The sequence below is a fragment of the Crinia signifera genome, chromosome 11 (genome assembly GCF_055691185.1).
Source record: "Crinia signifera chromosome 11, ASM5569118v1, whole genome shotgun sequence".
Classification (NCBI taxonomy): domain Eukaryota; kingdom Metazoa; phylum Chordata; class Amphibia; order Anura; family Myobatrachidae; genus Crinia; species Crinia signifera.
Genome location: NC_139227.1, coordinates 100455653 through 100482383, shown reverse-complemented (window position 1 = coordinate 100482383; position 26731 = coordinate 100455653). Strand labels below are relative to the sequence as shown.

Here is a 26731-nt window from a genome sequence, read left to right as displayed (position 1 = left end):
TTGTAAGCTTGCGGGCAGGGCCCTCCTTCCTCCATGTCGGTTTGTTTCTACCCAGTTTGTTTAATCACTGTTGTTTTAAATTGTAAAGCATAACAGCATATGCTGCGCTATATAAGGCACTGTAAATAAATAAGTGCCTTAGAGGGTTATGCGTGTGGTACTTAAATATGATAGGCTTGGCTGAAGTTGTGAGTTTTCAGGGAACGCGTGAAAGTTTGGAGGCTAGTGGAGAGTCTTATTGTGCGTAGAAGGGCATTCCATAGGGTGGGATATACAGTATCTAGCGTATACCTGTACGTATCATGTATATCTGTACTGTCACTGTTTAACTGTTACCTAACTGGCTGTTGCACAGCAATTCAAATCAAATTCCTAGTATGCGCAAGTATACCTGGCCAATAAAGCTGATTCTGATAGCAACGCCCACATGCTGCTGTATATGGAGTCTCTTCAGTCACTCCTCAGTACTGCTGCTCCTACAGACTCACCTGTTGTATAGTATAACTGCCTGCCCCACTTAGACACACCCACTCATACATAAAGTGGCACACAGTGCACCAACACACATGTTAGTGTTGGATAAGGTGTGTGTGATGGAGCTTTGTATATCATATCAAATCCAGCAGTATTTCTCCGTTTGCATTTGGGGGGTCGTTGCATCTTTTTATTTTATACCATAATGTTTTCCTTATAATAATATTTTTTTTATCCTTTAAGAGCCAATATCGGTGACATCACTGAGTGCAGATAATGTGACATCATATTCTGTGTCCCTGATGTGGAGCAGACCCGCAGAGTATAAGAGTACTTACACCTACAGAGTGCAGACAGGTGTCACATCGTCACCTACAATAATATCTAATACAATAGTGACAAATGAGTCAGTTACAATAATGAATCTAACACCAGGAGAAACCTATACATTCATGGTATATACAAGAGCTGGAGATAATGTCACTGAGTCTGACCCTGTGTCACTAACTACCTGCACAGGTGAGTACAGGGAGACTGGAACATGTATATGTATCAGTGAGACCTGTTGATTTATAGCTATGCTATTGATCCTACATAGTAATATATATATAATAATACTGACATATATAGTAATTTATGAGATAATTGTTTTGGAACATTATTAATAAAATATATTTAGGTCACTGACTTTAAAGTATCTGTATAGGATAACATGTGATTTCATTCCCCTTTAGTCCCCGGACTGGCTATCAACATTACGCTCAACAATTACATGTCGGTTAATGTTCTTGGAGTCTCGTGGACGACACCAGCGGGAAAAGTGGATCATTATCAAGTCTTTCTAACAGGAGACATAAATATCACAGCACAAACTAATGCTACACAATGGAATATAACAGGGCTGTTACCAGGCAGGGTATATACAGTCACTGTACAGACAGTTAGTGGTAACTGCAGCCAGACATCCGCTCCAGTGATAGAGGCCACATGTGAGTATGATTGGGTCATGTGACTTTGGGGGTTATTCTAGTTCACTCTGAAAGGCACAAACACTCTCTAATGGACAAAACCATATGCACTGCAGGTGGGGCTGATGTAACATGTGCAGAGTTTTAGATTTGGGTGTTTTAATGTTTCTGTCCAGGGTAAATACTGGCTGATTTATTTTTATTTAATCAGCCAGTATTTATTTTTAATATTTTTATACTGCAATATAGATATTATATTGAGGCATAAACCCCACCCAAATCGAACTCTCTCTGCACATGTTACATCAGCCCCACCTGCAGTGCATATGGTTTTGTCCATTAGAGAGTGTTTGTGCTTTTCCGAGTGAACTAGAATAACCCCCTTTATTTCTTGAGCAATCAGTGAATATAGAAATGACAGATATTTTCCTCTGTCTCTCCACCCTCCAGCTTCAGAACCATATTTGTCTCTCCAGCCTCACCCACCCCCCTTTTTGTCTATGCACGCTCCAGCTTCATTTATGTCTCTCAAGTCCACCTTCCTCTATCTCTTCAACTTCATCTCTCGTTCTGTCTCTCCAGACTTAACTTCTTTGCCCACCCTCCAACCTTAACTCTCTCGCTGTCTCTCCAGTCTCACCCCCCTCACCATCTCTCCACCCCCAGGTTCTTCCCCCTCTGGTCTCGTAGGCCTCACTCATTCCTTTTTGTGTCAATTCACTCTTCACTCTACAGCTCCACCTATATTTGAAGCCTCATCCTCCTCTTTGTCTCTCCTGCCTCCAGCCACATCTCTCCCTGTCTCTACAGCCTCATCTACCTCTGTTTGTTCAGCCTCACCCCCTTTGTGCCTCCCTAGTCTCACCCCCTTGCTATCTATCAACCATTAGGTTCTTCCCCTCTTATCTCAAGCAGTATTCCTCTTTTTGTCTCTTCTCTTTAGCTCTATCTATTTCTCTCTCTCACTATGTATCTCTCCAGTCACATCTCCCTCTCTGTTTCTTTAGCCTCACCCTATCTCTGCCTTCCAGCTTTATTTCCCTCACCATCTCTCCACTATCCAGCCCCATCGCTCTTTCTATTTCTCTAGCCTAATCTCCCTATCATTTTCTTCAGCGTCAGCACAACACCTCTCTCTCAAACCTCCAGTCTCATCTCTCTCTCTCTCTCTCTCTCTCACTATCAATCACAGACACAACTTTGATGAATTCATATCCAAGCGATGGCTTCTGTCTGAAAGGGTTATAACATGTGGATTCCATTTCTCAATCATCTCCTAATTATTATTTTTCAGTTTTTTCCATAAAATATCAACAACTTGTACTCAGACTGTACATGTCCCTAATTAAGTGTATTTCTATGTTACTACACAGATCCAACCCAACCAGGAAACCTAAACTTTACAGCAGTTGGAGTAAACTTCATCACACTATCTTGGGGATTGCCAACCAATATGACAATCGTGCCATATAATATTAGTTATGGGAATTCTTCAGGCACTTGGACTGTATCAAGTAACACATCAAATATCACCCTTCTCAGTCTGACATCTGGGACTAACTACACCGTTACTGTGGTAACAGTCGGAGCCCTGGGGTATCAGAGTTTACCTGTTAGTGCATCTGTGTATACTAGTAAGTATCTTCATGTATGTTAGCTACAATTGTCCATTTTCCTAAGATGTATGATATAGCTGGTAACAAGGTGTCAGATTAGTATTCTGTACTAAGAATTCTGCATTAGTACTGTTATATTAGATGTACTGTATATATCCTTCATGTAACCTCTGTGCTCTCTGACCCTGTGTTATATCTTCCATAATAGAACCAATGCCGGTGACCTCACTGATAAATAATTCCTCTTCCATGGTCTCTGTGCCTCTGTCCTGGAGCAGACCGGCTGAGTATAAGAGTACTTACACCTACAGCGTGCAGACAGGTGTTACATCGTCATCTACAATAATATCTAATACAATAGTGACAAATGAGTCAGTAACAATAATGAATCTAACACCAGGAGAAACCTATACATTCATGGTATATACAAGAGCTGGAGATAATGTCACTGAGTCTGACCCTGTGTCACTAACTACCTGCACAGGTGAGTACAGGGAGACAGGAACTTGTATAAGTATTAGTGAGACCTGTTGATTTATAGATATGATATTGATCTACATATTAATATATATATATATATAATAATAATACTGACATATATAGTGATGTATGAGATAATTGCAAATATATTGAGCTCACTGACTTAAAGGTATCTGTATAGGATAACATGTGATTTCATTCCCCTTTAGTCCCTGGTCTGGCTATCAACATTACGCTCAACAATTACATGCCGGTTAATGTTCTTGGAGTCTTGTGGACGACACCAGTGGGGAAAGTGGATCAGTATCAAGTCTTTCTAACAGGAGACATAAATATCACAGCACAAACTAATGCTACACAATGGAATATAACAGGGCTGTTACCAGGCAGAGAATATACAGTCACTGTACAGACAGTTAGTGGTAACTGCAGCCAGACATCCGCTCCAGTGATAGGGGCCACATGTAAGTATGATTGGGTTATGTGACTTTATTTCTACAGCAATCAATGAATACAGAAATTACAAATACTATATCCTCCTTTCTGCTCCTCCAGAGTCATCCCCTTCTCTGTCTCATCACCGTCCAGCTGCATAACCATTTTTGTCTCTCCAGCCTCACCCCCCTTTTTGTCTCTGCCCTCTCCAGCTTCATTTCTTTCTCTCAAGTCCCTCTACCTCTCTATTTCTTCAATTTCATTTCTCTGTCTCTTCAGACTCATCGCCCTCTTTGTTCACCATACAACCTTATCTCTCTTGCTATCTCTCCAGTCTCATCACCTACACCATCTCTCTACCCCCAGGTTTTTACCCTTCTTGTCATTCCTTATTTTGTCTCTATAAACTCTTTACTCTCTAGCTCCATCTTTCTCTATATTTCCAGCCTCATCCCCCTCTTTGTCTCTCCTCCCTCCAGCCACATCTCTCCCTGTCTCTTCAGCCTCATCTCCCTCTTTTTCTTCAGCCTCACCCCCTCTGTGCCTCTCCAGCCTCATTCCCCTCACCATCTATCCACTCCCCAGGTTCGTCCCCTCTTATATCTTAAGCCTCATTCCTATTGTTGTCTTTTCTCTCCCCAGCTCTCTCTCTCTCTCTCTCTTTATCTCTCCAGCCTAATACCCCTCTTTGATTCTCTACCCTCCAGGAACATCTCTCTGTCTCTCCAGCCTCATCTCCCTATTTGTTTCTTCAACCTAACCCACACTACTTTTCTAGACTTTTCCCCATCACCATCTCTCCAAATTCCAGCTCCATTTCTCACTCTATCTCTTCTGCTTCAATTCTTTCTGTCTGTCCAGTAATATCCATTTCTTTTTCTCTCCAACATCCAGCCACGTGTCTCTCTGTCTTTCCAGTCTCATTTCCCTCTCTGTTTCTTTAGCGTCACCCTATCTCTGCCTTCCAGCCTTGTATCCCTCACCATCTCTCCACCATCCAGCCCCATCGCTCTTTCTATTTCTCTAGACTAATTTGCTTATGCTTTTCTTCAGCCTCAGCACAACACTTCTCTCTCTCTCCAACTTCTAGCCTCATCTCTCTCCCTTTCTCTCTCTCTCTCTCTGTATCTCTCTCTCTCTCTCTCTGTATCTCTCTCTCTCTCTCTGTATCTCTCTCTCTCTCTCTGTATCTCTCTCTCTCTCTCACTTGCAATCACAGACACAACTTTGTTGTAAAAGCAGCAGAAATTACATAAGGCAGCTTTGACACAATTGACTACCAGTATGCATAATTATGCGTATTCTACAAGTTTATTTATGACATGAAAAACCTAGAACTAATATGCAAGGATGAGAAAAAGAAAAAGTAGCAGACAAATGTAGAAAAGTTGAGGAAAGAGTTTTTAGCATGAAATTCACACCATATGGTGCATATGGGATAGGTGTATGAGGAAATATCTATATGTAGGCCCAAGAGGAGAAGGTAGCTGGAGAACATGTACCTTTGGTAGGAGTAGTCACAGGTTCTCTAAGAATTGGATACAGTTGGGTGATGAGAAATACGTTTTGGGCATTGTTGTCAGCGGAGTTACCGGCCGGATGAAACAGAGGATAGCCCTAACTTATTTGCCTCAATTGGAGTCAAGATTCTACTAGCATCAGGGCTACATGTGCTCACATGACTTTTCTATCATGTATCATAAATAGACTCTGAGGTTCTTGTCCAGTTTAATGCACTGTAATCCTTCTTTCTGACAAAGAAAAGGACATGGGAATTTGCTGTGTTCACCCGAATCCTTTCTCTGTGTAAACGGGTCCACCCAGGTCAAATATTCCAGGACATCAACCCTTGTCATGACCAAGCTTTAAGCAGCGGCAATTTTGACCCTGGTTGATTCTTTCACACAGAGAAAGGAACCAGCTTAAGCCAGCTTGCCCTGGCAAATTCCTGGGTCCGAATGTTTTCCCCTACACATTCATCTCTTGTGTGAAAGTGGAAACTTTTTTTTTTTTTTTTATTCAGTAATTTTTATTGAAAGTTTTCAAGTTTACATAACAACCTACCTAAACATATATTAAAGTGGGCAGCTGAATCGATACAGTTAGCATTATAGCAGGCAAAAATGCATGTAGAACAGGAAAAAACAGTTATACATATAAAGGAAGGGTCATTGTATCACGCACAATAGGCTCAAAAGATCACCGCACAGTATTTTTCATTTTGTCAGTACCCGAAGGCGCCATTCGGGTACAAATGCAAAAGGAGAGCATAGCATATAAAATTAGATTACACTTGTAAGTGAACGTGGAGAATACCCTCCTGTATCGCTGGAATGTATACCATAACTAACTGCAATAGCCAAATAGAGTTAAAATAAATAGAATAAATTCAGCCACCAACCCAAATAAAAATAAGAATAACAACACCCAAAACAAACCTACCCAAATACCCCCCACCCTGTATGACCTAACCCAACACTAGGTATACTTGGATCCCTTAAAACACCCCAAAAAAGAAAAACTAGCCCTAACCTACACCCAAAACCTCCATCTTAAATAACCTAGCCCAACACTAGGTATATTTAGAACCCCTAACCCCCACTAACTATAATCATACAGATAATAGGAGGTAATAGACCAGTGGTCCCAAGCTAAAACTAAAATATAGACTCACAGCATCAACAGGAAATAATTGCCTCCATTTTAGCTAAATTGACCAAACAAAGACTAATCTATACCTCCCTCCCCCCCCCCCCCCCCCCAAAAAAAAAAATCCCACCCAACCTACTACAGGATAAATTATAAATGGCCCGATAGGGGCAATGAGCAAGAAGGGGCAATGAGCAAGGATCGGAACACCAATTTGACTCATATAGGATACTGCCCAGTGTAAAGTATTTGCAGATCTACAGAATAAATTAGTCTAGCCAGGCCTTACAAAACAACAGGGCTATAAAAGTAATAGCTTCACCTACCCCCTTAGGAAAGAAGCCGAGACAGAATGTATAGTGACCTCAAGTTTAAGCTATAGTGACCCAGCTCTCCCGCATGGGTCTAGTGAGGAGAACCCAGTAAAATAGACACAAAACAATGTAGGATAGCAGTAAGTTTGAATGCTTATGTTAGTTTGAAATGTATATGTGTTACAGAACAACAGGTAATCCCCAAAACAAAATAAAACATAAAAATAAAATAACAAGGATATAGAAAAACTAGTATTATGGGGGTCAGCCTGCGTATGTAAAACAGTATTTAACACCATTCTTTCCCACCAGAGATATGGAAAGCAGGACGATTGCATGTATTACAGTCGTATAGATAAACCGGATATAAAATACAGATAATTAGACAAATATAATTAAATATATATAATACAGGACATGGTGGAGTATAGCAACATACAAATAAAAACAGTCAAGCATATTTGGAGAAAAATCCCCTGAATTAAATCTAGTATAGTATAATAACAGTCTGGCCACCCGCGGGCATATCGGTACGGAGCATATAAAATACCAGTTCCATTCCCATACAGTCCAGGATGTATAACACCATGCTCATCAGAGCTAAGTGTTGGAGATTTAAAAAAAAGAACCAACAGAAACAAGGGTAATCTTATTGGGAATCGTGCGGCCATCACGTAGAATTGAAACATAGAGTTGCTGTAGGCCTGTAACTCAGGTATAAGCACTGAAAGAAGACGCTCATCTTCACGCATAGGCACTGGCTTATTGTAAATTGCAGAGTCACTGCAGGTAGATATAGTATATTCCTCATTATTTTTGGACACCTCGAGTGTGAATGTAATTGCGAAGGTATCCATATTCAATATTGTAGGATTCATCAGAGACACAGTGCCAGTGGTACAATAGTCAAAGAGAGAATTGCCCTTCCTGTCTTCTCCTGTCACAAAAGCACATGGGACGGAGGGCATTTTCAGCAGTATGTCTTCGGGGGGTATAGATTGTGCAGAAGTATAGCAGGCAGGTGCATCACCTGTAACCCCTCCATCACCTTTACCACAGTGAACTGCAGGGGAAAATTTATCCAGGTGTGTAGCCTTAAGTTTGAAAAGGAGTCTCTGGGTCGACGCCTGGATGTATTTGAGGATATAGGAGATATCCATAGTGTACCAAGTCTGCGACGCGCTCTGCACAGAAGGGCTGATTGAGAAGGCCCCAAGATGGCCACGACCGAACCCTACCCACCGAGACACCCCAGCTGAGCGGCAAAGGAGCAATCCAGTGGATATGGTCGGTCTCAACAGATAGTGTCTGTGAGATCAGTCTCACAGCTCCGTCTAGAAGCAAGCAGGGGAACTCACTCATACAGCCCAGCACTCATGGATGATTGACGATGCTGTCCAGTGCACCACGAGGAAGGGGCAGCCGTCGACGACCAGGAGCCACCAGATACCGCAAGAGGGAGCTAGGAGCGTCAGCGGTGCAGGATCAGACCGGAGCCGCAGAGCAGGGAGAAGAGGATCCAAGATGGCGTCTGAGGAAAGGGAGATCGGAGCGCAGCGGGACCCGGCAGCCGCGGAAGCCCTTACAGGCAGTCTAGGAGAGCCGCAGTCGTCACAAAAGGTGCAGGAGAGACTCCGGTGGGCGAAGCGGTAAGTATGATGTGCCTACAGTCCCTGGGGCAGGATAATTGATCAGGATTTTTGCGGAGCTCTCACCCCCAGCGTCCGTTCACACGCCTGGTCAAGCCACGCCCCCCGTGAAAGTGGAAACTTAGTTAGACTGGAACCTTGCCCATTTTATAAAATCAGAGTCCATGTGATGGCTTCTGTCTTAAGGGAGTTTAACATGTGGATTATTATTCATCTCCTGTTTCTTGTTTTTCCATATCAACAACTTGTACTCAGACTGTACATGCAGTGGCGTAACTATCGTCCCGAAGCCCCCGCGATTGCGGGGAGGCGCTGAGGGTATGTGGGCGCCGGGGGGGCTGCGGGATGATAGTTGCCTTCTGCCGCCGGACCGGTGGTTTTATTTGCACCACCGGGTTCCAGCTCTCCCGAGTCCCGGCAGCCGCAGTGCTGTTCTAATACAAAAAGGTGACACTTGGAAAATGGCTGCCCCCATACCGCAGACAGTTTTTCGTCTGCAGTATGGGGGCAGCCATTTTCCAAGTGTCACTTTTTCATTAGCAGCAGTAACGGGAGAGCCGCCCGGGACCCGGCGCAGACGGATGCGGCCAGCCGGCCACGCCGGCCAGAGGTAACACACACACACACACAAACACGTCACACATACATACACACACACAGAAACACAACCCCCCCTCCCCACCGCCGTACCACGGCTCCCCTCCGCTCCGTTTTTTTTTTTTACCGGGGGGCGCCTCCTGCATTGTCGGCAGGGGGGCGCTGAATATCTAGTTACGCCGCTGTGTACATGTCCCTAATTATGTGTATTTCTATATTACTACACAGATCCAACCCAACCAGGAAACCTAAACTTTACAGCAGTTGGAGTAAACTTCATCACACTATCTTGGGGATTGCCAACCAATATGACAATCGTGTCATATAATATAACTTATGGGGATTCTTCAGGCACTTGGACTGTATCAAGTAACACATCAAATATCACCCTTCTCAGTCTGACATCTGGGACTAACTACACCGTTACGGTGGTAACAGTCGGAGCCCTGGAGTATCAGAGTTTACCTGTTAGTGCATCTGTGTATACTAGTAAGTATTCCTCATGTACTGTATGTTAGCTACAATTGTCCATTTTCCTAAGATGTATGATATAGCTGGTAACAAGCTGTCAGTTTAGTGTCCTGTACTAAGAATTCTGCATTAGTACTGTAATATTAGATGTACTGTATATATCCTTCATGTAACCTCTGTGCTCTCTGACCCTGTGTTATATCTTCCATAATAGAACCAATGCCGGTGACCTCACTGATAAATAATTCCTCTTCCATGGTCTCTGTGCCTCTGTCCTGGAGCAGACCCGCTGAGTATAAGAGTACTTACACCTACAGAGTGCAGACAGTTGTCAGATCGTCAGCTACAATAATATCTAATACAATAGTGACAAATGAGTCAGTTACAATAATGAATCTAACACAAGGAGAAACCTATACATTCATGGTATATACAAGAGCTGGAGATAATGTCACTGAGTCTGACCCTGTGTCTCTAACTACCTGCACAGGTGAGTACAGGGAGACAGGAACCTGTATATGTATCAGTGAGACCTGTTGATTTATAGATATGATATTGATCTACATATTAATATATATATAATAATACTGACATATATAGTGATGTATGAGATAATTGTAAATATATTGAGGTCACTGACTTAAAAATACCTGTATAGGATAACATGTGATTTCATTCCCCTTTAGTCCCCGGACTGGCTATCAACATTACGCTCAACAATTACATGTCAGTTAATGTTCTTGGAGTCTCGTGGACGACACCAGTGGGGAAAGTGGATCATTATCAAGTCTTTCTAACAGGAGACATAAATATCACAGCACAAACTAATGCTACACAATGGAATATAACAGGGCTGTTACCAGGCAGAGAATATACAGTCACTGTACAGACAGTTAGTGGTAACTGCAGCCAGACATCCACTCCAGTGATAGGGGCCACATGTGAGTATGATTGGGTTATGTGACTTTATTTCTACAGCAATCAATGAATACAGAAATTACAAATACTATATCCTCCTTTCTGCTCCTCCAGAGTCATCCCCTTCTCTGTCTCATCACCGTCCAGCTGCATAACCATTTTTGTCTCTCCAGCCTCACCCCCATTTTTGTCTCTGCCCTCTCCAGCTTCATTTCTGTCTCTCAAGTCCATCTACCTCTCTATTTCTTCAATTTCATTTCTCTGTCACTTCAGACTCATCGCCCTCTTTGTTCACCATACAACCTTATCTCTCTTGCTATCTCTCCAGTCTCATCACCGTCACCATCTCTCTACCCTCAGGTTTTTCCCCATCTTGTCATTCCTTATTTTGTCTCTATAAACTCTTTACTCTCTAGCTCCATCTTTCTCTATATTTCCAGCCTCATCCCCCTCTTTGTCTCTCCTCCCTCCAGCCACATCTCTCCCTGTCTCTTCAGCCTCATCTCCCTCTTTTTCTTCAGCCTCACCCCCTCTGTGCCTCTCCAGCCTCATTCCCCTCACCATCTATCCACTCCCCAGGTTCGTCCCCTCTTATCTCTTAAGCCTCATTCCTATTGTTGTCTTTTCTCTCCCCAGCTCTCTCTCTCTCTCTTTATCTCTCCATCCTAATACCCCTCTTTGATTCTCTACCCTCCTGGAACATCTCTCTGTCTCTCCAGCCTCATCTACCTCTTTGTTTCTTCAACCTAACCCACACTACTTTTCTAGACTTTTCCCCATCACCATCTCTCCAAATTCCAGCTCCATTTCTCACTCTATCTCTTTTGCTTCAATTCTCTCTGTCTCTCCAGTAATATCCGTTTATTTTTCTCTCCAACATCCAGCCACATGTCTCTCTGTCTTTCCAGTCTCATTTCCCTCTCTGTTTCTTTAGCGTCACCCTATCTCTGCCTTCCAGCCTTGTATCCCTCACCATCTCTCCACCATCCAGCCCCATCGCTCTTTCTATTTCTCTAGACTAATTTGCTTATGCTTTTCTTCAGCCTCAGCACAACACTTCTCTCTCTCTCTCCAACTTCTAGCCTCATCTATCTCTCCCTTTTTCTCTCTCTCTCTCTCTCTGTATCTCTCTCTCTCTCTCTCTGTATCTCTCTCTCTCTCTGTATCTCTCTCTCTCTCACTTGCAATCACAGACGCAACTTTGTTGTAAAAGCAGCAGAAATTACATAAGGCAGCTTTGACACAATTGACTATCAGTATGCATAATTATGCGTATTCTACAAGTTTATTTATGACATGAAAAACCCAGAACTAATATGCAAGGATGAGAAAAAGAAAAAGTAGCAGACAAATGTAGAAAAGTTGAGGAAAGAGTTTTTAGCATGAAATTCACACCATATGGTGCATATGGTATAGGTGTATGAGGGAATATCTATATGTAGGCCCAAGAGGAGAAGGTAGCTGGAGAACATGTACCTTTGGTAGGAGTAGTCACAGGTTCTCTTAGAATTGTATACAGTTGGGTGATGAGAAATACGTTTTGGGCATTGTTGTCAGCGGAGTTACCGGCCGGATGAAACAGAGGATAGCCCTAACTTATTTGCCTCAATTGGAGTCAAGATTCTACTAGCATCAGGGCTACATGTGCTCACATGACTTTCCTATCATGTATCATAAATAGACTCTGAGGTTCTTGTCCAGTTTAATGCACTCTAATCCTTCTTTCTGACAAAGAAAAGGACATGAGAATTTGCTGTGTTAACCCGAATCCTTTCTCTGTGTAAACGGGTCCACCCAGGTCAAATATTCCAGGACATCAACCCTTGTCATGACCAAGCTTTAAGCAGCGGCAATTTTGACCCTGGTTGATTCTTTCACACAGAGAAAGGAACCAGCTTAAAGGTGGCCATACACACGCAGATTTATCTTCAGATCTGGCTGGTTGGAACAAAAACCTGGGGCCTTATTTTGGTTCATTCTTTCTGACAAAATCCTTCTTAGATGGGCAAAACCATGTGCACTGCAGGTGGGGCAGATGTAACATGTGCAGAGAGAATTAGATTTGGGTGGGGTTTTACTTCAAAGTGAGATCTATATTGCAGTGTAAAAATAAAGCAGTCAGTATTTTCCCTGCACAGAAACAAAATTACTCACCCAAATCTAATTCTCTCTGCACATGTTACATCTGCCCCCCCTGCAGTGCACATGGTTTTGTCCATCTAAGAAGGATTTTGTCAGAAAGAATGAACCAAAATAAGGCCCCTGGTTATGGATGAGAGCAAATGACAGTTGTCCATTTGCTTGGAAATGCTGGAAAACTGACAAACTGTCACTCATCCAAAACCATGTTTTTGTTCCAACCAGCCAGATCTGAAGATAAATCTTACTAGTGTATGGGCACCTTAAGCCAGCTTGCCCTGGCAAATTCCTGGGTCCGAATGTTTTCCCCTACACATTCATCTCTTGTGTGAAAGTGGAAACTTTTTTTTTTTTTTAATTCAGTAATTTTTATTGAAAGTTTTCAAGTTTACATAACAACCTACCTAAACATATATTAAAGTGGGCAGCTGAATCGATACAGTTAGCATTATAGCAGGCAAAAATGCATGTAGAACAGGAAAAAACAGTTATACATAGAGAGGAAGGGTCATTGTATCACGCACAATAGGCTCAAAAGATCACCGCACAGTATTTTTCATTTTGTCAGAACCCGAAGGCGCCATTCGGGCACAAATGCAAATGGAGAGCATAGCATATAAAATTAGATTACACTTGTAAGTGAACGTGGAGAATACCCTCCTGTATCGCTGGAATGTATACCATAACTAACTGCAATAGCCAAATAGAGTTAAAATAAATAGAATAAATTCAGCCACCAACCCAAATAAAAATAAGAATAACAACACCCAAAACAAACCTACCCAAATACCCCCCACCCTGTATGACCTAACCCAACACTAGGTATACTTGGATCCCTTAAAACACCCCAAAAAAGAAAAACTAGCCCTAACCTACACCCAAAACCTCCATCTTAAATAACCTAGCCCAACACTAGGTATATTTAGAACCCCTAACCCCCACGAACTATAATCATACAGATAATAGGAGGTAATAGACCAGTGGTCCCAAGCTAAAACTAAAATATAGACTCACAGCATCAACAGGAAATAATTGCCTCCATTTTAGCTAAATTGACCAAACAAAGACTAATCTATACCTCCCCCCCCCCCCCCCCCCCCACACACAAAAAAAAAAAAAAATCCCACCCAACCTACTACAGGATAAATTATAAATGGCCCGATAGGGTCAATGAGCAAGGAGGGGCAATGAGCAAGGATCGGAACACCAATTTGACTCATATAGGATACTGCCCAGTGTAAAGTATTTGCAGCTCTACAGAATAAATTAGTCTAGCCAGGCCTTACAAAACAACAGGGCTATAAAAGTAATAGCTTCACCTACCCCCTTAGGAAAGAAGCCTAGACAGAATGTATAGTGACCTCAAGTTTAAGCTATAGTGACCCAGCTCTCCCGCATGGGTCTAGTGAGGAGAACCCAGTAAAATAGACACAAAACAGTATAGGATAGCAGTAAGTTTGAAATGCTTATGTTAGTTTGAAATGTATATGTGTTACAGAACAACAGGTAATCCCCAAAACAAAATAAAACATAAAAATAAAATAACAAGGATATAGAAAAACTAGTATTATGGGGGTCAGCCTGCGTATGTAAAACAGTATTTAACACCATTCTTTCCCACCAGAGATATGGAAAGCAGGACGATTGCGTGTATTACAGTCGTATAGATAAACCGGATATAAAATACAGATAATTAGACAAATATAATTAAATATATATAATACAGGACATGGTGGAGTATAGCAACATACAAATAAAAACAGTCAAGCATATTTGGAGAAAAATCCCCTGAATTAAATCTAGTATAGTATAATATCAGTCTGGCCACCCGCGGGCATATCGGTATGGAGCATATAAAATACCAGTTCCATTCCCATACAGTCCAGGATGTATAACACCATGCTCATCAGAGCTAAGTGTTGGAGATTTAAAAAAAAGAACCAACAGAAACAAGGGTAATCTTATTGGGAATCACGTAGAATTGAAACATAGAGTTGCTGTAGGCCTGTAACTCAGGTATAAGCACTGAAAGAAGACGCTCATCTTCACGCATAGGCACTGGCTTATTGTGAATTGCAGAGTCACTGCAGGTAGATATAGTATATTCCTCATTATTTTTGGACACCTCGAGAGTGAATGTAATTGCGAAGGTATCCATATTCAATATTGTAGGATTCATCAGAGACACAGTGCCAGTGGTACAATAGTCAAAGAGAGAATTGCCCTTCCTGTCTTCTCCTGTCACAAAAGCACATGGGACGGAGGGCATTTTCAGCCGTATGTCTTCGGGGGGTATAGATTGTGCAGAAGTATAGCAGGCAGGTGCATCACCTGTAACCCCTCCATCACCTTTACCACAGTGAACTGCAGGGGAAAATGTATCCAGGTGTATAGCCTCAAGTTTGAAAAGGAGTCTCTGGGTCGACGCCTGGATGTATTTGAGGATATAGGAGATATCCATAGTGTACCAAGTCTGCGACGCGCTCTGCACAGAAGGGCTGATTGAGAAGGCCCCAAGATGGCCACGACCGAACCCCACCCACCGAGACACCACAGCTGAGCGGCAAGGGAGCAATCCAGTGGATATGGTCGGTCTCAACAGATAGTGTCTGTGAGATCAGTCTCACAGCTCCGTCTAGAAGCAAGCAGGGGAACTCACTCATACAGCCCAGCGCTCATGGATGATTGACGATGCAGTCCAGAGCACCATGAGGAAGGGGCAGCCGTCGACGACCAGGAGCCACCAGATACCGCAGGAGGGAGCTAGGAGCGTCAGCGGTGCAGGATCAGACCGGAGCCGCAGAGCAGGGAGAAGAGGATCCAAGATGGCGTCTGAGGAAAGGGAGATCGGAGCGCAGCGGGACCCGGCAGCCGCGGAAGCCCTCACAGGCAGTCTAGGAGAGCCGCAGTCGTCACAAAAGGTGCAGGAGAGACTCCGGTGGGCGAAGCGGTAAGTATGATGTGCCTACAGTCCCTGGGGCAGGATAATTGATCAGGATTTTTGCGGAGCTCTCACCCCCAGCGTCCGTTCACACGCCTGGTCAAGCCACGCCCCCCGTGAAAGTGGAAACTGAGTTAGACTGGAACCTTGCCCATTTTATAAAATCAGAGTCCATGTGATGGCTTCTGTCTTAAGGGAGTATAACATGTGGATTATTATTCATCTCCTGTTTATTGTTTTTCCATATCAACTACTTGTACTCAGACTGTACATGTCCCTAATTAAGTGTATTTCTATGTTACTACACAGATCCAACCCAACCAGGAAACCTAAACTTTACAGCAGTTGGAGTAAACTTCATCACACTATCTTGGGGATTGCCAACCAATATGACAATCGTGCCATATAATATTAGTTATGGGAATTCTTCAGGCACTTGGACTGTATCAAGTAACACATCAAATATCACCCTTCTCAGTCTGACATCTGGGACTAACTACACCGTTACTGTGGTAACAGTCGGAGCCCTGGGGTATCAGAGTTTACCTGTTAGTGCATCTGTGTATACTAGTAAGTATTTCTCATGTACTGTATGTTAGCTACAATTGTCCATTTTCCTAAGATGTATGATATAGCTGGTAACAAGGTGTCAGATTAGTGTCCTGTACTAAGAATTCTGCATTAGTACTGTAATATTAGATGTACTGTATATATCCATCATGTAACCTCTGTGCTCTCTGACCCTGTGTTATATCTTCCATAATAGAACCAATGCCGGTGACCTCACTGATAAATAATTCTTCTTCCATGGTCTCTGTGCCTCTGTCCTGGAGCAGACCGGCTGAGTATAAGAGTACTTACACCTACAGAGTGCAGACAAATGTCACATTGTCAGCTACAATAATATCTAATACAATAGTGAGAAATGAGTCAGTTACAATAATGAATCTAACACCAGGAGAAACCTATACATTCATGGGATATACAAGAGCTGGAGATAATGTCACTGAGTCTGACCCTGTGTCACTAACTACCTGCACAGGTGAGTACAGGAAGACTGTAAGTTGTATGTGTATCAGTGAGAACTGTTGATTTATAGCTATGATATTGATCTACGTAGTCATATATATTTATAATACTGACATATATAGTGATTTATGAGATAATTGTTTTGGAACATTATTAATAAAATATATTTAGGTCACTGACTTAAAAGTACCTGTATAGGATAACATGTGATTTCATTCCCCTTTAGTCCCTGGACTGGCTATCAACATCACGCTCAACAATTACATGTCAGTTAATGTTCTTGGAGTCTCGTGGACGACACCAGTGGGGAAAGTGGATCATTATCAAGTCTTTCTAACAGGAGACATAAATATCACAGCACAAACTAATGCTACACAATGGAATATAACAGGGCTGTTACCAGGCAGAGTATATACAGTCACTGTACAGACAGTTAGTGGCAACTGCAGCCAGACATCCGCTCCAGTGATAGAGGCCACATGTGAGTATGATTAAGTCATGTGACTATTTCTACAGCAATCCGTGAACACAGAAATGACAAATACTGTATCCTCCTTTCTGTTTCTCCAGAGTCATCCCCTTCTCTGTCTCATCACCCTCCAGCTGCATAACCATTTTTGTCTCTCCAGCCTCACCCCTCTTTTTTGTCTCTGCACTCTCCAGCTTCATTTCTGTCTCTCAAGTCCATCTAGCTCTCTATTTCTTCAATTTCATTTCTCTATCTGTCTCTTTAGACTCATCGCCCTCTTTGTTCACCCTCCAACATTATCTCTCTTGCTATCTCTCCAGTCTCATCACCTTCACCATCTCTCTACCCCCAGGTTTTCCCCCCTCTTGTCATTCCTTATTTTGTCTCTATAAACTCTTTACTCTCTAGCTCCATCTTTCTCTATATTTCCAGCTTGATCCCTCTCTTTGTCTCTCCTCCCTCCAGCCACATCTCTCCCTGTCTCTTCAGCCTCATCTCCCTCTTTTTCTTCAGCCTCACCCCCTCTGTGCCTCTCAAGCCTCATTCTCCTCACCATCTCTCCAACTTCCAGCTCCATTTCTCGCTCTATCTCTTCTGCTTCATTTCTCTCTATCTCTCCAGTCATATTCCTTTCTTTTTCTCTCCAACTTCCAGCCACATCTCTCTCTCTGTCTCTCCAGTCTTATCTCTAACTTCCAGCCAATCTCTCTCTGTCTCTCCAGTCTCATCTCCAACTTCCAGCCACATCTCTCTCTGCCACTCCAGTCTCTCTCGGTTTCTTTAGCGTCACCCTATCTCTGCCTTCCAGCCTTGTATCCCTCACCATCTCTCCACCATCCAGCCCCATCGCTCTTTCTATTTCTCTAGACTAATTTGCTTATGCTTTTCTTCAGCCTCAGCGCAACACTTCTCTCTCTCCAACTTCTAGCCTCATCTCTCTCTCCCTCTTTCTTTCTGTTTCTTTAGCGTTACCCTATCTCTGCCTTCCAGCCTTGTATCCCTCACCATCTCTCCACCATCCAGCCCCATCGCTCTTTCTATTTCTCTAGACTAATTTGCTTATGCTTTTCTTCAGCCTCAGCACAACACTTCTCTCTCTCCAACTTCTAGCCTCATCTCTCTCTCCCTCTCTCTCTCTCTCTCTCTGTTTCTCTCTCTCTCTCTCTCTCTCTCTCTCTCTCTCACTTGCAATCACAAACACAACTTTGATAAAAAAGCAGCAGAAATTACATAAGGCAGCTTTGACACAATTGACTATCAGTATGCATAATTATGCGTATTCTACAAGTTTATTTATGACATGAAAAACCTAGAACTAATATGCAAGGCTGAGAAAAATAAAAAGTAGCAGACAAATGTAGAAAAGTTGAGGAAAGAGTTTTTAGCATGAAATTCACACCATATGGTGCATATTGGTGTGGTATAATTACCCGACAGTCGGGATTCCGACAGTCATTAGTCAGACGTCGGAATCCCGACTGCACAGCGTGGGGAGCACAATGAAGCCCCTTGCGCGGTCGCCACGCTACGGGCACGGTGGCGAGCTGCGCTCCCTACCTATTTTATTCTCCCTCTATGGGGGTCGTGGACCCCCACGAGGGAGCAGTCGGGATTCTGGCGTCGGAGTAATGACTGTCGGAAACCCGACTGTCGGGGAGCCGTCCGGCACCCGTGCATATGGGATAGGTGTATGAGGAAATATCTATATGTAGGCCCAAGAGGAGAAGGTAGCTGGAGAACATGTACCTTTGGTAGGAGTAGTCACAGGTTCTCTAAGAATTGGATACAGTTGGGTGATGAGAAATACGTTTTGGGCATTGTGGTCAGGGGAGCCACCGTCCGGATGAAACAGAGGATAGCCCTAACTTATTTGACTCAATTGGAGACAAGGTTCTACTAGCATCAGGGCTACATGTGTTCACATGACTTTCCTATCATGTATCATAAATAGACTCTGAGATTCTTGTCCAGTTTAATGCTCTCTAATCCTTCTTTCTGACAAAGAAATGGACATGTGAATTTGCTGTGTTAACCAGAATCCTTTCTCTGTGTAAACGGGTCCACCCAGGTCAAATATTCCAGGACATCGACCCTTGTCATCACCAAGCTTTAAGAACCGGCAATTTTGACCCTGGTTGATTCTTTCACACAGAGAAAGGACCCAGGTTAAGCCAGTTTGCCCTGACAAATTCCTGGGTCCAAATGTTTTCCCCTACACATTCATCTCTTGTGTGAAAGTGGAAACTTAGTTAGACTGGAACCTTGTCCATTTTATAAAATCAGAGTCCATGTGATGGCTTCTGTCTTAAAGGAGTATAACATGTGGATTATTATTCATCTCCTGTTTCTTGTTTTTCCATATCAACTACTTGTACTCAGACTGTACATGTCCCTAATTAAGTGTATTTCTATGTTACTACACAGATCCAACCCAACCAGGAAACCTAAACTTTACAGCAGTTGGAGTAAACTTCATCACACTATCTTGGGGATTGCCAACTAATATGACAATCGTGCCATATAATATTAGTTATGGGAATTCTTCAGGCACTTGGACTGTATCAAGTAACACATCAAATATCACCCTTCTCAGTCTGACATCTGGGACTAACTACACCGTTACTGTGGTAACAGTCGGAGCCCTGGGGTATCAGAGTTTACCTGTTAGTGCATCTTTGTATACTAGTAAGTATTTCTCCTGTATAGAAACATAGAATTTGATGGCATAAGAACCATTTGGCCCATCTAGTCTGCCCCTTTTTTTACCCATAGGGTAATCTCAACCCTTTTTAATCCTTATTTCTTTGTAAGGATATTCATATGCCTATCCCAAGCATGTTTAAATTGTTCTACTGTCTAAGCCTTTACCACCTCTGATGGGAGGTTATTCCACTTAACCACTACCCTTTCTGTGAAGTAATTCTTTCTAACATTTCCCCTGAACCTACCAACCTCCAGTTTCAGTGCATGTCCTCGTGTTCTATTACTTCTTTCCTTTTATGAAAATTTCCCTCCTGCACAATGTTAAAACCCTTGATATATTTGAAGATTTCTATCATGTCCCCCTTTCCCTTCTCTGCTCCAAACTATACATGTTAAGATCTTTTAGTCTTTCCAGGTATGTTTTGTGATGTAGGCCATGCACCGTTTTAGTTGCCCTTCTTTGTACACTCTCTAATGTATTTATATCCTTCTGAAGATATGGTCTCCAGAACTGGACACAGTATTCCAGATGAGGCCGTACCAATGACCTATAAAGTGGCATTACTACGTCTTTTTTTCTGCTACTGTTTCCTCTCCCTATGCAACCAAGCATCTGACTTGCCTTCCTCATTGCTTTGCTACATTGCTTTCCTGCCTTTAAGTCACTTCAAATAGTGACTCCTAGATCTCTTTCCTCCTCAGTAGTTTCCATTATAGTACCCTTGATACTATATTGAGCCTTTGGGTTTTTGAGTATGTTAGCTACAATTGTCCATTTTCCTACGATGTATGATATAGCTGGTAACAAGCTGTCAGTTTAGTGTCCTGTACTAAGAATTCTGCATTAGTACTGTAATATTAGATGTACTGTATATATCCTTCATGTAACCTCTGTGCTCTATGACCCTGTGTTATATCTTCCATAATAGAACCAATGCCAGTGACCTCACTGATAAATAATTCCTCTTCCATGGTCTCTGTGCCTCTGTCCTGGAGCAGACCGGCTGAGTATAAGAGTACTTACACCTACAGAGTGCAGACAAATGTCACATTGTCAGCTACAATAATATCTAATACAATAGTGAGAAATGAGTCAGTTACAATAATGAATCTAACACCAGGAGAAACCTATACATTCATGGGATATACAAGAGCTGGAGATAATGTCACTGAGTCTGACCCTGTGTCACTAACTACCTGCACAGGTGAGTACAGGAAGACTGTAAGTTGTATGTGTATCAGTGAGAACTGTTGATTTATAGCTATGATATTGATCTACATAGTCATATATATTTATAATACTGACATATATAGTGATTTATGAGATAATTGTTTTGGAACATTATTAATAAAATATATTTAGGTCACTGACTTAAAAGTACCTGTATAGGATAACATGTGATTTCATTCCCCTTTAGTCCCTGGACTGGCTATCAACATCACGCTCAACAATTACATGTCAGTTAATGTTCTTGGAGTCTCGTGGACGACACCAGTGGGGAAAGTGGATCATTATCAAGTCTTTCTAACAGGAGACATAAATATCACAGCACAAACTAATGCTACACAATGGAATATAACAGGGCTGTTACCAGGCAGAGTATATACAGTCACTGTACAGACAGTTAGTGGCAACTGCAGCCAGACATCCGCTCCAGTGATAGAGGCCACATGTGAGTATGATTAAGTCATGTGACTATTTCTACAGCAATCCGTGAACACAGAAATGACAAATACTGTATCCTCCTTTCTGTTTCTCCAGAGTCATCCCCTTCTCTGTCTCATCACCCTCCAGCTGCATAACCATTTTTGTCTCTCCAGCCTCACCCCTCTTTTTTGTCTCTGCACTCTCCAGCTTCATTTCTGTCTCTCAAGTCCATCTAGCTCTCTATTTCTTCAATTTCATTTCTCTATCTGTCTCTTTAGACTCATCGCCCTCTTTGTTCACCCTCCAACATTATCTCTCTTGCTATCTCTCCAGTCTCATCACCTTCACCATCTCTCTACCCCCAGGTTTTCCCCCCTCTTGTCATTCCTTATTTTGTCTCTATAAACTCTTTACTCTCTAGCTCCATCTTTCTCTATATTTCCAGCTTGATCCCTCTCTTTGTCTCTCCTCCCTCCAGCCACATCTCTCCCTGTCTCTTCAGCCTCATCTCCCTCTTTTTCTTCAGCCTCACCCCCTCTGTGCCTCTCAAGCCTCATTTCCCTCACCATCTCTCCAACTTCCAGCTCCATTTCTTGCTCTATCTCTTCTGCTTCATTTCTCTCTATCTCTCCAGTCATATCCCTTTCTTTTTCTCTCGAACTTCCAGCCACATCTCTCTCTCTGTCTCTCCAGTCTTATCTCCAACTTCCAGCCAATCTCTCTCTGTCTCTCCAGTCTCATCTCCAACTTCCAGCCACATCTCTCTCTGCCACTCCAGTCTCTCTCGGTTTCTTTAGCGTCACCCTATCTCTGCCTTCCAGCCTTGTATCCCTCACCATCTCTCCACCATCCAGCCCCATCGCTCTTTCTATTTCTCTAGACTAATTTGCTTATGCTTTTCTTCAGCCTCAGCGCAACACTTCTCTCTCTCCAACTTCTAGCCTCATCTCTCTCTCCCTCTTTCTTTCTGTTTCTTTAGCGTCACCCTATCTCTGCCTTCCAGCCTTGTATCCCTCACCATCTCTCCACCATCCAGCCCCATCGCTCTTTCTATTTCTCTAGACTAATTTGCTTATGCTTTTCTTCAGCCTCAGCACAACACTTCTCTCTCTCCAACTTCTAGCCTCATCTCTCTCTCCCTCTCTCTCTCTCTCTCTCTGTTTCTCTCTCTCTCTCTCTCTCTCTCTCTCACTTGCAATCACAAACACAACTTTGATAAAAAAGCAGCAGAAATTACATAAGGCAGCTTTGACACAATTGACTATCAGTATGCATAATTATGCGTATTCTACAAGTTTATTTATGACATGAAAAACCTAGAACTAATATGCAAGGCTGAGAAAAATAAAAAGTAGCAGACAAATGTAGAAAAGTTGAGGAAAGAGTTTTTAGCATGAAATTCACACCATATGGTGCATATTGGTGTGGTATAATTACCCGACAGTCGGGATTCCGACAGTCATTAGTCAGACGTCGGAATCCCGACTGCACAGCGTGGGGAGCACAATGAAGCCCCTTGCGCGGTCGCCACGCTACGGGCACGGTGGCGAGCTGCGCTCCCTACCTATTTTATTCTCCCTCTATGGGGGTCGTGGACCCCCACGAGGGAGCAGTCGGGATTCTGGCGTCGGAGTAATGACTGTCGGAAACCCGACTGTCGGGGAGCCGTCCGGCACCCGTGCATATGGGATAGGTGTATGAGGAAATATCTATATGTAGGCCCAAGAGGAGAAGGTAGCTGGAGAACATGTACCTTTGGTAGGAGTAGTCACAGGTTCTCTAAGAATTGGATACAGTTGGGTGATGAGAAATACGTTTTGGGCATTGTGGTCAGGGGAGCCACCGTCCGGATGAAACAGAGGATAGCCCTAACTTATTTGACTCAATTGGAGACAAGGTTCTACTAGCATCAGGGCTACATGTGTTCACATGACTTTCCTATCATGTATCATAAATAGACTCTGAGATTCTTGTCCAGTTTAATGCTCTCTAATCCTTCTTTCTGACAAAGAAATGGACATGGGAATTTGCTGTGTTAACCGGAATCCTTTCTCTGTGTAAACGGGTCCACCCAGGTCAAATATTCCAGGACATCGACCCTTGTCATCACCAAGCTTTAAGAACCGGCAATTTTGACCCTGGTTGATTCTTTCACACAGAGAAAGGACCCAGGTTAAGCCAGTTTGCCCTGACAAATTCCTGGGTCCAAATGTTTTCCCCAACACATTCATCTCTTATTTGAAAGTGGAAACTTAGTTAGACTGGAACCTTGTCCATTTTATAAAATCAGAGTCCATGTGATGGCTTCTGTCTTAAAGGAGTATAACATGTGGATTATTATTCATCTCCTGTTTATTGTTTTTCCATATCAACTACTTGTACTCAGACTGTACATGTCCCTAATTAAGTGTATTTATATATTACTACACAGATCCAACCCAACCAGGAAACCTAAACTTTACAGCAGTTGGAGTACACTTCATCACACTATCTTGGGGATTGCCAACCAATATGACAATCGTGCCATATAATATTAGTTATGGGAATTCTTCAGGCACTTGGACTGTATCAAGTAACACATCAAATATCACCCTTCTCAGTCTGACATCTGGGACTAACTACACCGTTACTGTGGTAACAGTCGGAGCCATGGGGTATCAGAGTTTACCTGTTAGTGCATCTTTGTATACTAGTAAGTATTTCTCCTGTATAGAAACATAGAATTTGATGGCATAAGAACCATTTGGCCCATCTAGTCTGCCCCTTTTTTTACCCATAGGGTAATCTCAACCCTTTTTAATCCTTATTTCTTTGTAAGGATATTCATATGCCTATCCCAAGCATGTTTAAATTGTTCTACTGTCTAAGCCTTTACCACCTCTGATGGGAGGTTATTCCACTTAACCACTACCCTTTCTGTGAAGTAATTCTTTCTAACATTTCCCCTGAACCTACCAACCTCCAGTTTCAGTGCATGTCCTCGTGTTCTATTACTTCTTTCCTTTTATGAAAATTTCCCTCCTGCACAATGTTAAAACCCTTGATATATTTGAAGATTTCTATCATGTCCCCCTTTCCCTTCTCTGCTCCAAACTATACATGTTAAGATCTTTTAGTCTTTCCAGGTATGTTTTGTGATGTAGGCCATGCACCGTTTTAGTTGCCCTTCTTTGTACACTCTCTAATGTATTTATATCCTTCTGAAGATATGGTCTCCAGAACTGGACACAGTATTCCAGATGAGGCCGTACCAATGACCTATAAAGTGGCATTACTACGTCTTTTTTTCTGCTACTGTTTCCTCTCCCTATGCAACCAAGCATCTGACTTGCCTTCCTCATTGCTTTGCTACATTGCTTTCCTGCCTTTAAGTCACTTCAAATAGTGACTCCTAGATCTCTTTCCTCCTCAGTAGTTTCCATTATAGTACCCTTGATACTATATTGAGCCTTTGGGTTTTTGAGTATGTTAGCTACAATTGTCCATTTTCCTACGATGTATGATATAGCTGGTAACAAGCTGTCAGTTTAGTGTCCTGTACTAAGAATTCTGCATTAGTACTGTAATATTAGATGTACTGTATATATCCTTCATGTAACCTCTGTGCTCTATGACCCTGTGTTATATCTTCCATAATAGAACCAATGCCAGTGACCTCACTGATAAATAATTCCTCTTCCATGGTCTCTGTGCCTCTGTCCTGGAGCAGACCGGCTGAGTATAAGAGTACTTACACCTACAGAGTGCAGACAAATGTCACATTGTCAGCTACAATAATATCTAATACAATAGTGAGAAATGAGTCAGTTACAATAATGAATCTAACACCAGGAGAAACCTATACATTCATGGTATATACAAGAGCTGGAGATAATGTCACTGAGTCTGACCCTGTGTCACTAACTACCTGCACAGGTGAGTACAGGAAGACTGTTAGTTGTATGTGTATCAGTGAGAACTGTTGATTTATAGCTATGATATTGATCTACATAGTCATATATATTTATAATACTGACATATATAGTGATTTATGAGATAATTGTTTTGGAACATTATTAATAAAATATATTTAGGTCACTGACTTAAAAGTACCTGTATAGGATAACATGAGATTTTATTCCCCTTTAGTCCCTGGACTGGCTATCAACATCACGCTCAACAATTACATGTCAGTTAATGTTCTTGGAGTCTCGTGGACGACACCAGTGGGGAAAGTGGATCATTATCAAGTCTTTCTAACAGGAGACATAAATATCACAGCACAAACTAATGCTACACAATGGAATATAACAGGGCTGTTACCAGGCAGAGTATATACAGTCACTGTACAGACAGTTAGTGGCAACTGCAGCCAGACATCCGCTCCAGTGATAGAGGCCACATGTGAGTATGATTAAGTCATGTGACTATTTCTACAGCAATCCGTGAACACAGAAATGACAAATACTGTATCCTCCTTTCTGTTTCTCCAGAGTCATCCCCTTCTCTGTCTCATCACCCTCCAGCTGCATAACCATTTTTGTCTCTCCAGCCTCACCCCTCTTTTTTGTCTCTGCACTCTCCAGCTTCATTTCTGTCTCTCAAGTCCATCTAGCTCTCTATTTCTTCAATTTCATTTCTCTATCTGTCTCTTTAGACTCATCGCCCTCTTTGTTCACCCTCCAACATTATCTCTCTTGCTATCTCTCCAGTCTCATCACCTTCACCATCTCTCTACCCCCAGGTTTTCCCCCCTCTTGTCATTCCTTATTTTGTCTCTATAAACTCTTTACTCTCTAGCTCCATCTTTCTCTATATTTCCAGCTTGATCCCTCTCTTTGTCTCTCCTCCCTCCAGCCACATCTCTCCCTGTCTCTTCAGCCTCATCTCCCTCTTTTTCTTCAGCCTCACCCTCTCTGTGCCTCTCAAGCCTCATTCCCCTCACCATCTCTCCAACTTCCAGCTCCATTTCTCGCTCTATCTCTTCTGCTTCATTTCTCTCTATCTCTCCAGTCATATCCCTTTCTTTTTCTCTCCAACTTCCAGCCACATCTCTCTCTCTGTCTCTCCAGTCTTATCTCTAACTTCCAGCCAATCTCTCTCTGTCTCTCCAGTCTCATCTCCAACTTCCAGCCACATCTCTCTCTGCCACTCCAGTCTCTCTCGGTTTCTTTAGCGTCACCCTATCTCTGCCTTCCAGCCTTGTATCCCTCACCATCTCTCCACCATCCAGCCCCATCGCTCTTTCTATT

At 42.6% G+C, this 26731-nt stretch overlaps 1 protein-coding gene across 1 annotated transcript in view; it reads left to right on the top strand.

The window, feature by feature from the left end:
* Nucleotides 1–26731, top strand: part of LOC146045115 (receptor-type tyrosine-protein phosphatase beta-like) — a 160551-nt gene that overhangs the window by 74894 nt on the left and 58926 nt on the right. The window contains exons 4-20 of the mRNA XM_083163791.1: nucleotides 718–993; nucleotides 1209–1463; nucleotides 2816–3076; nucleotides 3267–3542; nucleotides 3748–4002; nucleotides 9411–9671; nucleotides 9868–10143; nucleotides 10340–10594; nucleotides 15961–16221; nucleotides 16418–16693; nucleotides 16907–17161; nucleotides 19574–19834; nucleotides 20782–21057; nucleotides 21271–21525; nucleotides 23932–24192; nucleotides 25140–25415; nucleotides 25629–25883. Coding sequence (XP_083019917.1) covers nucleotides 718–993; nucleotides 1209–1463; nucleotides 2816–3076; nucleotides 3267–3542; nucleotides 3748–4002; nucleotides 9411–9671; nucleotides 9868–10143; nucleotides 10340–10594; nucleotides 15961–16221; nucleotides 16418–16693; nucleotides 16907–17161; nucleotides 19574–19834; nucleotides 20782–21057; nucleotides 21271–21525; nucleotides 23932–24192; nucleotides 25140–25415; nucleotides 25629–25883 — 4491 coding nt within the window. The remainder of the gene's footprint in view (nucleotides 1–717; nucleotides 994–1208; nucleotides 1464–2815; nucleotides 3077–3266; nucleotides 3543–3747; nucleotides 4003–9410; nucleotides 9672–9867; nucleotides 10144–10339; nucleotides 10595–15960; nucleotides 16222–16417; nucleotides 16694–16906; nucleotides 17162–19573; nucleotides 19835–20781; nucleotides 21058–21270; nucleotides 21526–23931; nucleotides 24193–25139; nucleotides 25416–25628; nucleotides 25884–26731) is intronic.